Source organism: Melanostigma gelatinosum, assembly GCF_949748355.1.
Source record: "Melanostigma gelatinosum genome assembly, chromosome: 13".
NCBI lineage: Eukaryota > Metazoa > Chordata > Actinopteri > Perciformes > Zoarcidae > Melanostigma > Melanostigma gelatinosum.
Window position 1 is genome coordinate 18,994,997 of NC_136646.1, and position 12,721 is coordinate 19,007,717.

Consider the following 12,721-nt stretch of genomic DNA (forward strand, 5'->3'; position numbering starts at 1 on the left):
CTGACAGTTATGCTCTCACTCTAGCTCTTAACGAGCTGCGCAATACACACCCATTATAAAATCTGAAACAGACCGCTGGGCGAATCTCTCCGAAAAATAGAATGCACACTATTCCCGATCAGGCCGCACGTTTTGATGTATTTTTCACGCCGCTGTTGGCAACGCTGTGTGAGGAGAGGCGCGCTAAACTTTTGGATAGCGACTTTAAAATTCACTGTGAATGGAATATCACAACGCTTATCTGTAGTCTCTCTCGCTCTACAACGTTCTTTTTTATACCGATCAAAGTTATAATCCGAAAGGCACTTATCCTATCCTGACATCTTCAGATATCTTCACATATCCTGTCATGGTGTGACTCTGTCACCCTATGATTTGAATGCTAATGGTATATATATATATATATATATATATATATATATATATCATGCTGTGTTACATACAAAACACTTTTTTTCAGCTGTCTGTTGTAGTCGTTAGTCGCCCATTTTGTGCAGTTGGTTGCCGGGTTTTCTGCAGCACACTAATTGGATTTTGGTGGTCAAATGTCACTGTGACCTCATAAAACACGTTAAACACAAAACACAAAACCTTAAATTGAATTCATGTTTTTCTCATGTATTTTCATATATGACATGTAGGGTAGCTTTATTCATTATATTTCATGACAGAATTGTCTACCTGCATGATACTCAGGTTGTTTATCAAGCTCAGTTACTGGGTGGGGCTGTCAGGTGATGGAGAAAATATGCAACATTTTCACAGAGATTAGGGAGGCGATATTCTGCCATAGTACTGCAGCAGGTAGCTTAATGTGATTTGGCCACCTCAGCATCTCCATAGATTACTGTTGGACCCATTGCTGAAACCTTTGTGTGGGGTCCGGGCCTTCTGGAGGAACTTTCTATCAGCTTTTCAAAATGTAACATCCATGTAACTTCGTTCCTGAGAGGCTGGAATTCAATGTGTAACACAAACAACCTCCTACACGCCTACAACTGACTGGAGTGAGAGATAAAAATCTTTCAAATCACATGATCTAAAGGAAACTGAAAGGACGCTAAAACATCTGCGTGGCCTAAGATAATACGCATCACTGTAGATAACACCAAAAAGGCATCAACAACTTCGCTCTTCCCAGTGAGCACCAACCCGGACTTCAATGTTGATTTCTGGTTGAAATGGAGTCTGAACGTCTAAGACCTATTTTCACCGTCTTTTCAACTGACTAAAACACTGATCATCACCCCACACATACTCCCCTGCTCAGAGATGGGCAGTATTTCTATTACTTGTATTTGAAATACGTATTTCAATTACTTTTGAGTAATTTGTAATTTGTATTTGATAGGGCCGATAAAAATCGAATGTAATTTGTAGCAAAATACTTTAGAGTGGAGTAATTTTGTATTTAAAATACTCAAAATACTTTCTCCACGAATCAAAAATCAGTTCACGAGTTCAGTCTTCAGATCTTCAAGTTCAACAGATTGTCTGTCAAGTTAAATATTTTATCTGAGTGTCACAGATGTCAACTAGCTTGATGTATAATTTATGTCTGGGTCTGGCTACATAGCCTATTGTATATACATGGTGATGGTTATAATATCACGCTCGATGCTAACATGCTAATGACGCGAGCATGCTGTCTAGGCTAGTGCATAGCCAGTGTTTAGCAAGTTAACTTATCAGTTGAGTAGCTAGCTATAGGAGGAGGGAGATTGGGAGCTTGTATGTTCATGATAACCTTATCAAGAGACGTCTGCCCATCTAATCATGCACTGAATTACAAGTTATGCCAGTGGCGGGCCGTGCATTGTATGCCTGGGCCTTCACTGCTGTCCTGCAGCTGAAATACCACCTTATAGCCACATGATGGCGCCACAGCTATTCGTTTATAAGGATGTAACTATTTACGTCTTCGTATTAACCCGTTCGGTATGAGGCTTACAATACGTTTGAACAGTGGCGGCTGGTGGAAAATTTTCTAGGTAGGGCTATCCTATCAATTTCAGCAAACATCCCAGTATGATTTAATGCAAACAAATTAATGTATCAAACACGCATTACTACTTTGCAGTTAAATATTTAACATTTATTCCAACACGAAAAAAAGCAGTAAATAGCACTTATATAATATAATATAACATGTTAACAATAGCGTGTATTCCATGCTACTGTGATCTGTGAAATATCCAACAAGTTTTGTTGGATATATTTCAGTCAAACAATCCAGCTTTGTGATATGTTTTGCATAAATAATTTTATTTACGTGAAGATACATTTAAGGAACTATTATTTGACATTATTTTCTTGTTTGATCCGTGCTCTCAAATATCAGAGGATAATCCAAACTACAACAAGGACCCCACTCTGAATGACCACGTTCATGTTCTGGTTTATGTCATCGATGCCGTATTTGTAAATATACTGGATGATGAATCTGTGATAAAGATGAAGGAAGTCAGACTTGCAGCTGCACACATGGGTAAGGTTTAGTTTTTGGGGTTCATAAATGAAATCAAATAACCTGACAAACATGAATCTTTGTATCGGCAGAGATTCCCCAAGTGACTATTCTCACCAAAATTGATGCAACTTGTCCAGAGGTCAAGGCCGATATAAAGAACGTGTATAAGAGAAAGTACCTGAAGAAAATGGTAAGTTTCTATTTCATGAGTTTGTAGAGTTGTTATTCTAATTGGAATACAATTTTGCTTAACATTTAAAAATGTAACAACTTATCAGTAAACCATTTACGCTCACATCACATCTAAGGGCAATTCAGAGTCGTCAATTAACCAAAGCTTCACGTCTTTGGTATATATATACGTAATCAGCTCATCACATAGGCAAGTCTGTTAATTCAAACTGTATGGTCTTGTTGTATTAGCTTTTTGCAAAGACTTGCACTGATATGTCAACATATGTGAGGCACATGCAAACCCACAGTATCACAACCAAAGCTTATTTTAAGTTTGTTCATCCTGGATGTCATAGAACTTTCCAGAAGTTCAGAACATTGTGTTTCATTTAGTTTGTTTTACAGTCACTCGTCATCAGAGATTGAGGATACCAGCCAGACGCTGCAGTCAAGTCCTCTTTTCAGGTGTTCTCTCTCGTTATTGTTTTCATTCATGTGAGTTCATGCAGTTCAAAATAACTATAAATGTGTATAAGACCTGTTAACCAGCTAGACTGTGATGCAGTTATATTACACTGGTCTTGATACTATTTTAATTCAGCGTTTCACTCTTAATGCTATTTTGATTCAGTGTCTGAGGGAGTCACGCTGAGATCGAAAAGTGGCCGATGGTATGCTGTTGTTCAGAGGTATGTACCGATACCTGGAGCAGTATACTGCTGTTGTTCAGAGGGAGGCACCGATCCCTGGAGCAGTATACTGCTGTTGTTCAGAGGGAGGCACCGATCCCTGGAGCAGTATACTGCTGTTGTTCAGAGGGAGGCACCGATCCCTGGAGCGGAATGCTGCTGTTGTTCAGAGGGAGGCACCGATCCCTGGAGCAGTATACTGCTGTTGTTCAGAGGGAGGCACCGATACCTGGAGTAGAATGCTGCTGTTGTTCAGAGGGAGGTACCGATACCTGGAGCGGTATGCCAGTACTTTTCCAACGGCACACCGTTTCCTGAAGACAGGTGCTGCTTGAAAGTTCATATTAGTGGTATATGCCCTTGAATCAGAGTGGTATATATATATATATATATATACACACACACATGTACATATAGATATAGGGCACATCAGTAAATACTAAATCACTTAATTGTCAAAATTAAGACAAAAATGCCTTTCATATCTCCGAACAAGAAAATGGACGGGATAAAACAGATACATCTTTTTATTTAACACGCTGTGTTGGGCTACTTTGTCAATAAAGTAAAAAAAAATACATTTACGGCATCACTGTTCGTGAATGAAACCAATTTACATAAAATGTGCATATATGCATCAAGAGACGGCACTGGTGTGCCTGTCTGACAGTCGACTACCACTTTCAAGCGGAAGCTGCCTTCAGCAAACAGTGTGCCGCTGGAAAGGTACTGGCATATGATGAAGAATACACATTGTGGCCAGAATTCCTAACCAAATGACTCCTAGGTGCTACTTCAGCCCCCCCCCCCCCCCCCCCCCCCCTACATTACAGTATGTACATAATATCATTCTACTGTCAAATGTAAGTTTAAACTGGCTGGTTACATTATACTGCATACTTTATAAAGTGGCAATACATGTAAATACTTTAGAACAGTTACAAACAAAGGTGTACTCTACAGCAGTAAATGTACTACTTCCTTCATTGGTACTTTCCATGATGCATTTTTTTATTTATTTTAAGTCACATGACTGGCCTCATCCTGAAAGTGAAAGTCAGGATAACATATAAAATAAGAACCGTTCTTGCTGTCCACATTACTTGAAGTGGCACTCTGCAGATATAAGGTAAGGACTTTCTATTATAACAACGGGTAATGTGTAACTGATTTTATTCATATGGTTTCATAAAATGTTTGTCTCTTTATGAATTTCAAACAGAAACACACTTTTATGAAAGACATGCTTGATGTACTGCAGAGTTAAGCCTTCACTTTTACTTCTATATGTAATTAATCACTGAACTTGACTGTCATTTCAATTTGGTACGTGTTGACATAACTTTGACATACTTGAACTATATTTTCTTTATTTTTAGTTAAATTTGTGACCACAGTCTTGATGGTTTTACCTGTGTGTCTCCTGTTATCATCTTCTTGCTGTTAGCAACTGCTAGCAGTGATGCATGACATGTTCTATGTTTTGCATTGTATATTTGCATTGTATATTTGCATTGTATATTTCCTGCTACTGTATATGTGCGGCTGCAGCAGTAACGCAGCCGCTGCAGCGGAGCGTTTTGGTAAAGAGGGAGCTGAGCCGGAAGGCAAAGCTCTGAACTTAGTGGTCGATCTACGTTCCGACCCTCATCTATGGTCACGAACTCTGGGTCGTGACCGAAAGAACGAGGTCGCGGATACAAGCGGCTGAAATGAGTTTCCTCCGTAGGGTGGCCGGGCTCAGCCTTAGAGATAGGGTAAGGAGCTCGGACATCAGGAGGGAACTTGGAGTTGAGCCGCTACTCCTTTGCGTCGAAAGGAGTCAGCTGAGGTGGTTCGGGCATCTAATCAGGATGCGTCCTTGGGGCCTCCCATTGGAGGTTTTCCGGTCACGCCCACCTGGGAGGAGACCCCGGGGAAGACCCAGGACAGCTGGAGGGATTACATCTCCCAGCTGCGCTGAGAACGCCTCGGGATCCCGAATGAGCTGGAACATGTTGTGGGGGAGAGGGAAGTCTGGGTCAGCCTGCTTGGCCTGCTGCCACCGTGAATGGATGGATGGATGGATGGATGGATGGATGGATGGGAGGGATTTTAAAGGGCTTACATTTTGGAACTCTGCATCAGGATGTCCTGGTATTATCTGAGTGACACTCTGAGTTGGTTTTGAAGTCAGTGCACGCTCTTGCAGTAACGCCTCGTGTATAACAAGTACAGCCAAACATCGTGGGTGTTGGCTTGACAGTGTTTTTCAAGGGAGACGGTGGGTTGACTGCAGTACTTCTTCTCACGGGCATAACAGCGGATGTAAGATTTTTTTTAAATATTATTCATTTTGAGAAACGTCATCTTAAACTACAAGACCGTGATGGATGTTTATCCCAATGCTCTTATAATGGCATGACTTACTGTATGAACTGTATCATTCAATTCATACAGAGGTACAATTTAATTTTGCTTTCTGTCCAGATACTTCTTTGGATCCAGTGAAAGGTAAAATAATAATAATTTCTTGACAGTTTATCTTTGTACTTTCACTTTCTCTATCCTCTAACTTTTGTGTTTTCTGTGAATTCAATTGGATACATTTAATTACACACATTCAAAAATAATAAATACTTTGCTTGTGCTGCAGCTGAGTCTGTTTTACCGGTGATACACTTACAACATGTCTGAACTTACAAGTGAATATTCTGAAATATGAAGCCTCAAATATTCCGTCGAAGTAATAAGTCAGAAATATTGTGTAATAATGTTTCTTGTTTACATGTTGCCTTACTATCTTTTTGTAGGCATGCGGAGACTTTGGAAAGCAGTGGCTCCTGACTGTAAGATACTCAAAATATTTCAGAACATTGTGTAAAGTCAGAAGATTACAGCACACATTTATTTGAGGAGTGTGAAGGAGAGGGATAAGTAGATCAAACGTTGTGAATAAAACCCTGCACACAGTCAAACTTGCAAAAATACATTTGAGAAATATATAAATATATAAAAAATAACTGAAATAATTTATTTGACGGATATATTACATCAATGTGTGCACTCTACTTGTCAGCTTTGATTGAAGAATGTATCTACACCTAACTTTTTCTGTTTTCTGTTAATTCAATTGGATACATTTAAATACACATATTCAAGACGAATAAATACTTCACTCGTGCAGCACCTGAGTCTGTTTTACTGATGATACACTTACAACATGTCTGAACTTACAAATGAATATTCTGAAATATGATGCCTCTAATATTCTGTTGACGTTTGGTTTGTTTTTGGAAATGAATATTGTTTAACAATGTTTCTTGTTTACACCTTATATCTTTTTGTAGTCTTGGGTGGAGGATCGTCAAGACCGCCTCCTGCGCCTCCTGCGCCTCCTGACCGTAAGATACTCAAAATATTTCAGAACATTGTTAAACTCAGAAGATTGTCTCTTTATGAATTTTAATTCATGAAAGACATGCTTGCTGTACTGCAGAGTTAAGCCTTCACTTTCACCTCTATACGTAATTAATCACTGAACTTGAAAGTGAAAATTGTCTTGACTGTCATTTCAATTTGGTGCGTGTTGACATAACTTTGACATACTTGAACTATAATTTCTTTATTTTTAGTTAAATTTGTGACCACAGTATTGATGGTTGTACCTGTGTGTCTCCTGTTATCATCTTCTTGCTGTTAGCAACTGCTAGCACTGATGCATAACATGTTCTATGTTTTTCATTAATTATTTGCATTGTATATTTCCTACTACTGTATATGGCTTAGCTCTTCACTCTCGTTAAGCAGCTTCATTTTCTATTCAGAAAAAAACCTTGAAAAATAAATAGAAATAAACACTTTCATTTGCTTCATTCCTTCTCCAGAACATTTTATTTAAATTCATGCACATTTACATGTTAATGTCTCCCTTTACATCAATGGGGGAGGTACGTCTTGAATTGTAATAATTTCACCTTCTAAATGTTCCAAATATTGCAAAAGTGATTGAAATGTATAACGCGATCATTTACCAAAAGGAATGCATGATGTTGCTGAAGGTTTACGATACAGCTTTGTGTTAACATGTGTAACTTTCTCTTTAGCATATCTTAGTCAGCCATGGAGGAATGTGAAGGAGTGAGTATGAGTCACACGTTGTACATTTAATGATAAATATAATAAAGTATACTGTTCTCATGTTCTGTTTCTTTGATTTCAAGGAACTACCAGGAGAATCTTGCTTTTGTGAAGTCTTACCAACCTCGAAACCAAGATGTCAAACATCTCCGAATTCTGCTTCATGGACCGGTCGGGTCTGGCAAGTCCAGTTTCTTCAACTCTGTTGACAGTGTTTTAAAAGGCAGAGTTACTGGTCGAGCTGCGTCAGATGCAATCTCTGGAAGCAGCTATACCAAAAAGGTACGAATAACTTGTTCATTGTGGTGATTCTGAAGAACTGTTTAAATGTTTCAAAACCCATCACAGCCTTATCACTGAAATGGATATGAAAGCATTGAAGATAACTGATCACATTTGTGCATTTCCACTGATAATTTCCGTACACTATCTAATATTTAGCTTTATACCATGGTCACTAAAACACATCAGGATTGTGATTGGTTGGAAGGATTAACATTTAGTAACCGAACAGTTTAATTGGACATCTATGATGTATTGTAGGCCAATGTGTTCAATTGCCTTTCAACATTAATGTATCATTATGACACTGTAGGTCAAACGTGTCAAACTCAAGGCCTGCCACTTCATTTTATGTGGCCCGCGAATCCGTCAGCAAAAACAAAAAAACAAAAAAAAAGTTTTTTTGGTAAAATAATTAAAAGTTCGACTTGAAAATAAAAGTATCCCCATGGTCGAAATTATGAGATAGAAAGTTGAAATTATGAGATAGCATGTTGTCTGTGTACCGACATTAAAACTATCACAACAGGTGGACAGGAGAGGCAACGGCCCGAAAAGCGGTTTTCCAACGATTGAAAAAGATCGACAATTAATCCCAAAATGTCCACGAAGAGAAAAATTGATGCAGAGGGAAGAAAATATAATGAAAGATGGGAAAGTGAATACATGTTTGTGCTTCAAGGAGAGAAACGGGTCTGTCTTCTGTGTTATGAGGCGTGTCGGTGATGAAGGATACAATTCACGACGGCATTTTGACACCAAACACGGAGCTAAATTTAGCCTCCAAGAAAAACATCAAACTGTCCAAGAATTAAAAGGCAGACTGCAATCACAGCAGAATATATTTACACAGCTACAGCCCAGTGCATGCTAAAGGTATGTGAGCAGAGCTCTGACCAGATCCAGACTTTTACAAATGTCAGTTTGTGAAGAAACACCATCGCAGACCGAGTTCATGAACTAGCAGCAATCTAACAACACAGCTCGCTAAGAGACGAGCAGGTACTTGTGTTTCTAATGAACTGTTGATGAAAGCACAGACAACACGGATACATCATCAATCCATGTTCATCAGACCTGACTCTCAGTGAGCAGCTCTTGGATGTAGGTGCCATGCAGGACGACGACAGGGAGGAACATTAGTGATGCAGAGAGGTGACACAAACAGCTTTGAACAAAGTTAATGTCATAACTTGTGTTTGATATTTGTCTTTGTTATTTTCTTTAATAATTTGATCTTTGATAGAGTAATGTGGGTTTCTGAACCCTCAATTAAAATGATTTATGTTATAATAACAGAAATGTGTTTAAATATCGTTTTTTATTTATATAACTGCATGTACAATATTTGTACACTTGAATAAACAATAATCAAATACAGAGAGAGTTATTTAACAATATGTTAGGGAGAAGTTAGTTATACAGTCTTACAGTTACAACCGGCCCTTTGAGGGCGACCGTGATGCTGATGTGGCCCAGAGTGAAGATGAGTTTGACACCCCTGCTGTAGGGAATGCATCCAACACTGACTCTTAGCAAAAGAGTTTGGAGCTGGTGTTGTTTATGTCCCCATCACCAACAGCTGTAAAAAATGATGAAAGGCTTCTCAGTTAAAACGACGCAAATTTAATTTGTAATGTGTTTGATATTTGCGTAAGTCTAGAAGTACAAATAAATTAACGTTAAAAATATAGAAGGATTGAAATAGAGGACTAAAAAACCATTTTTCCCCAAAACACTTTAAAACTCTGAGCCCAGCCTTGTGAACCTGTTACAGTTTAGATGTTGCTTAACGTAGCCTAATCAGCAGTGCAATAGAGGACAGCAGAGATACAGCAACAAGAGTTTGATTCTGAACTTTTGATGATGTGCTTTAAGTTTGGCAAAAACCGCACATACATTTGGTATAATTGTATTGCACATCCAGTTCATTATTTTGTTCCCATGCAGACAATGGAAGCTTAGATTTATAGCTTTAATTGAATGTCTCACCTGCTGTTGTCTTGGAAGAAACAATGTCTGTTTGACATTTTTTATTGCAAATTGATCAGGGATTTGCTAAAGTGATGCAAATAATTCCACCTTCTGCTTTACAGTACACGGCTCATAAAATCCACAAAGACGCTGGCAGCTTTTACTCTGTCATTTTCAATGACATCATGGGCTTTGAGCAAAATACTAATACAGCAGTTGATGTGGAAGACGTGAAACTGGCCATGAGGGGACATATGCCAGATGGTTATCAGGTACAACTCTTTGAACTCTGACATTATTTCAGTTTTCTACTTTTCTTTTTTCATACGGTTTTGCATTTTACACTTTTTTTCCATTACATGGTGCCAAATGCTATTGTTTAACTGTTATATTGAACAGTTAACAGTAGATAATCTTTTTTTAAATCGTTTTTCTAGTTCAATCCTGTAGCCCAGCTTCAGGAGACTGATAGGGACTACATCTCATCTCCCACTCTGGAAGACAGAGTTCACGTCCTGGTCTGTGTCATTCCTGTTGACTCAGTATCTTTGATAAGTGACGAAGTTGTGATGAAGATGAGAGAAGTCAGACTAGCAGCCGCTGAACTGGGTAAGAGCCGACATCACAACGATCATGACTGTGTTCACGAATGGAACCAGATCTGGTTTAATGAATCAAAATACCAGCAAAGCAAATATGGATTATGTTTCTGTCTTGACAGGAATTCCCCAACTGGCTATTCTCACCAAAGTTGATGACGCGTGTCCTCAGGCGAAAGAACATATAAAGGAAACATACAGGATCAAGTACTTGAAGGAACAGGTAGGTTTCTATTGGTGATTTTGTATTTGTTGTTAGAGTTCAATTTTCAGAATTTGAGCACAAGAATCTCATTTTTTTGTCACAACTTTGCCATTCACGAATCAACTGAAATCTTGTTTCTCAGGTCGACAAATTCAGCATGTTGCTCGGCCTTCCACTGAACTGCATCTTTCTTGTGAAGAACTACAGCTCAGAAACCAAAACAAATGATGATATGAATGCGCTGATCCTGACCGCACTGAGACAGATGATTAACTTCGGAGATGACTTTCTCAACGACCTGGAGACTGCTGAGCTAAACCTTGAATGACCAGTCAACACATTCTCACTCCCAACTGGTCAAATACAAACGCTTGGTCAGTGGCCTTAAGCCTCAAACAAAGCTCTACGTGTCAGTTTCCACTTGTTGCATGCATAGTTTCTTTTCAAAATAAACTTCCTTCTTTACAGAAAGTTAGGTTTAGGAAAGAGAGTGGGTGACGTTAACTTAACTTACTAACAACTCAGTCACTACTGAGTGACTAACGACTCTCATGACTAACGACACGAACAACTCACGCCAGTAATCATAACACATGTCTTGGTTAAAACTGGGCTAAATATGATTGAAAAGTTAAATTTATATCAGACTACTGATGACAAATATGCTGTATCTATTGTTTTATTTCAATGTTTGGACCTGTTACTGAATTATTGTGCTAATACTGCATGCTGTTCAGATAAAACCCACAATAAATAACATAAATAATGAAATGTGTATTTAGTCTCCTTTCATTTCATTCCTTCTAGTCCATACCATACAATAGATTGTCTTGTAATGCAAGTGATCCATGCAGTATTACACAATTGTATGTAATATGTGGTAAGGCATGTAAACTGGGGGCATGAATTGACCTCTTATATTGACAAATACAAATTAAAGTAAAATTATTGTAGAATTTCACTTTGATCCATTAGAGTGCAATCAGAGGTGCTTGTCAATGAAAATGTATCATAAAGCTGTAAGAGCTATTGTGTTATTGTTTGTTTTGTGTACTACCTCCCACCACTTGGGGGCGTAGTGCTGCTGTCAATTAGGCCCCAGGTGAATATAATCAGGAGGGTCACTTGAAACAGGTGTTGCTGAGTAAGCAGGAGCAAACAGTTTTTGACCGTGCGACATTTAATAAATGTAAATGTTATGATTTATTTGGTCTATGTCGAGGAAATGGATTATGACAGAGAAAGTGGTTTTCCTCTGTTTATGTGAGAAATAAAATGCCTATGTTGGAAACTGGACTTCGGTATTTATGGCACGAGCCTAAACAAACAATCAGCAACCGTGGTGACTTTTTTAATAAGCAGTGGGGTCACTACAAAAGCAATATTACGATTCAGTTTAAAAGTGTCCCATCTGAGTCTGGAGTGTTAAAAGGAGATACTCACATATTTGTATTCATATAATTTATATTTGTATATCTTTACTGACCAAATGTGAAAACCTTTTGATGTTCTCGTGTCATTTCTTTACAGAATCTCTTTCAGAATATGATTGAGGAATTTTTCTTCTCTTGCAACGCCTTCGACGTCAAATAATCTTACGTTGTTAGCGCGATATGACGTCATCAAGTGAACTGGTCAACAACTCAGCTGTTGTCATGGTGGCTTCACGTACCGTCGGAAATGTTGGAATTACAACTCCACCCCGATGAAAACAACCAAAAGGACAGGATGGCTCGTGATTTGTTATAACGTCCCAGCAGATATAATGCAAATTTCACATTTAGTATAAGTATTAATACATAGATCAATACAACAAATTATAGTTAAGTATTATCCGGTGTAGTTTCCTCTCTATTATGTTGGTGTCGGACCAAAACTATTTTTGGGTGCCACACTACTATAATATGGTTCTAAACCAGTATGAATTTTATTCCCACAAGATCAAAAATAGTTTTACTGTACTCGAGGATCTTCGGACTGTTATTTCGGTATTCCAGTGAAACTGGGAAGTACAAGCTTTGGAAAAGCATTTTAAGGCAACATGAGACAAGTGAGGGGAAACAAGAGGAAGACATCCACGTAGCCTCTCTTGCATCACAGCCGCTATCGGCCGTGTAATGTCCTCAATGTGTAACATTACGCTTATTTGATGAAACGCTGCATGCAATTAAGCCGATAGCGGTGTTCACAGTGGCGGGGTAACGCGGAA

At 38.6% G+C, this 12,721-nt stretch overlaps 1 protein-coding gene across 1 annotated transcript; it reads left to right on the forward strand.

Moving 5' to 3' along the window:
- Positions 1–5,505: 5,505 nt before the first annotated feature.
- LOC306786520 (interferon-induced protein 44-like) lies at positions 5,506–11,719 on the forward strand. Its single transcript, XM_079281313.1, has 10 exons — positions 5,506–5,640; positions 5,803–5,826; positions 6,126–6,161; positions 6,663–6,716; positions 7,419–7,452; positions 7,536–7,734; positions 9,831–9,980; positions 10,146–10,317; positions 10,430–10,530; positions 10,655–11,719. The coding sequence occupies exons 3-10, from the start codon at positions 6,128–6,130 to the stop codon at positions 10,838–10,840; spliced, it is 930 nt and encodes a 309-aa protein (XP_079137439.1). The 5' UTR covers positions 5,506–5,640; positions 5,803–5,826; positions 6,126–6,127; the 3' UTR covers positions 10,841–11,719.
- Positions 11,720–12,721: the final 1,002 nt, after the last annotated feature.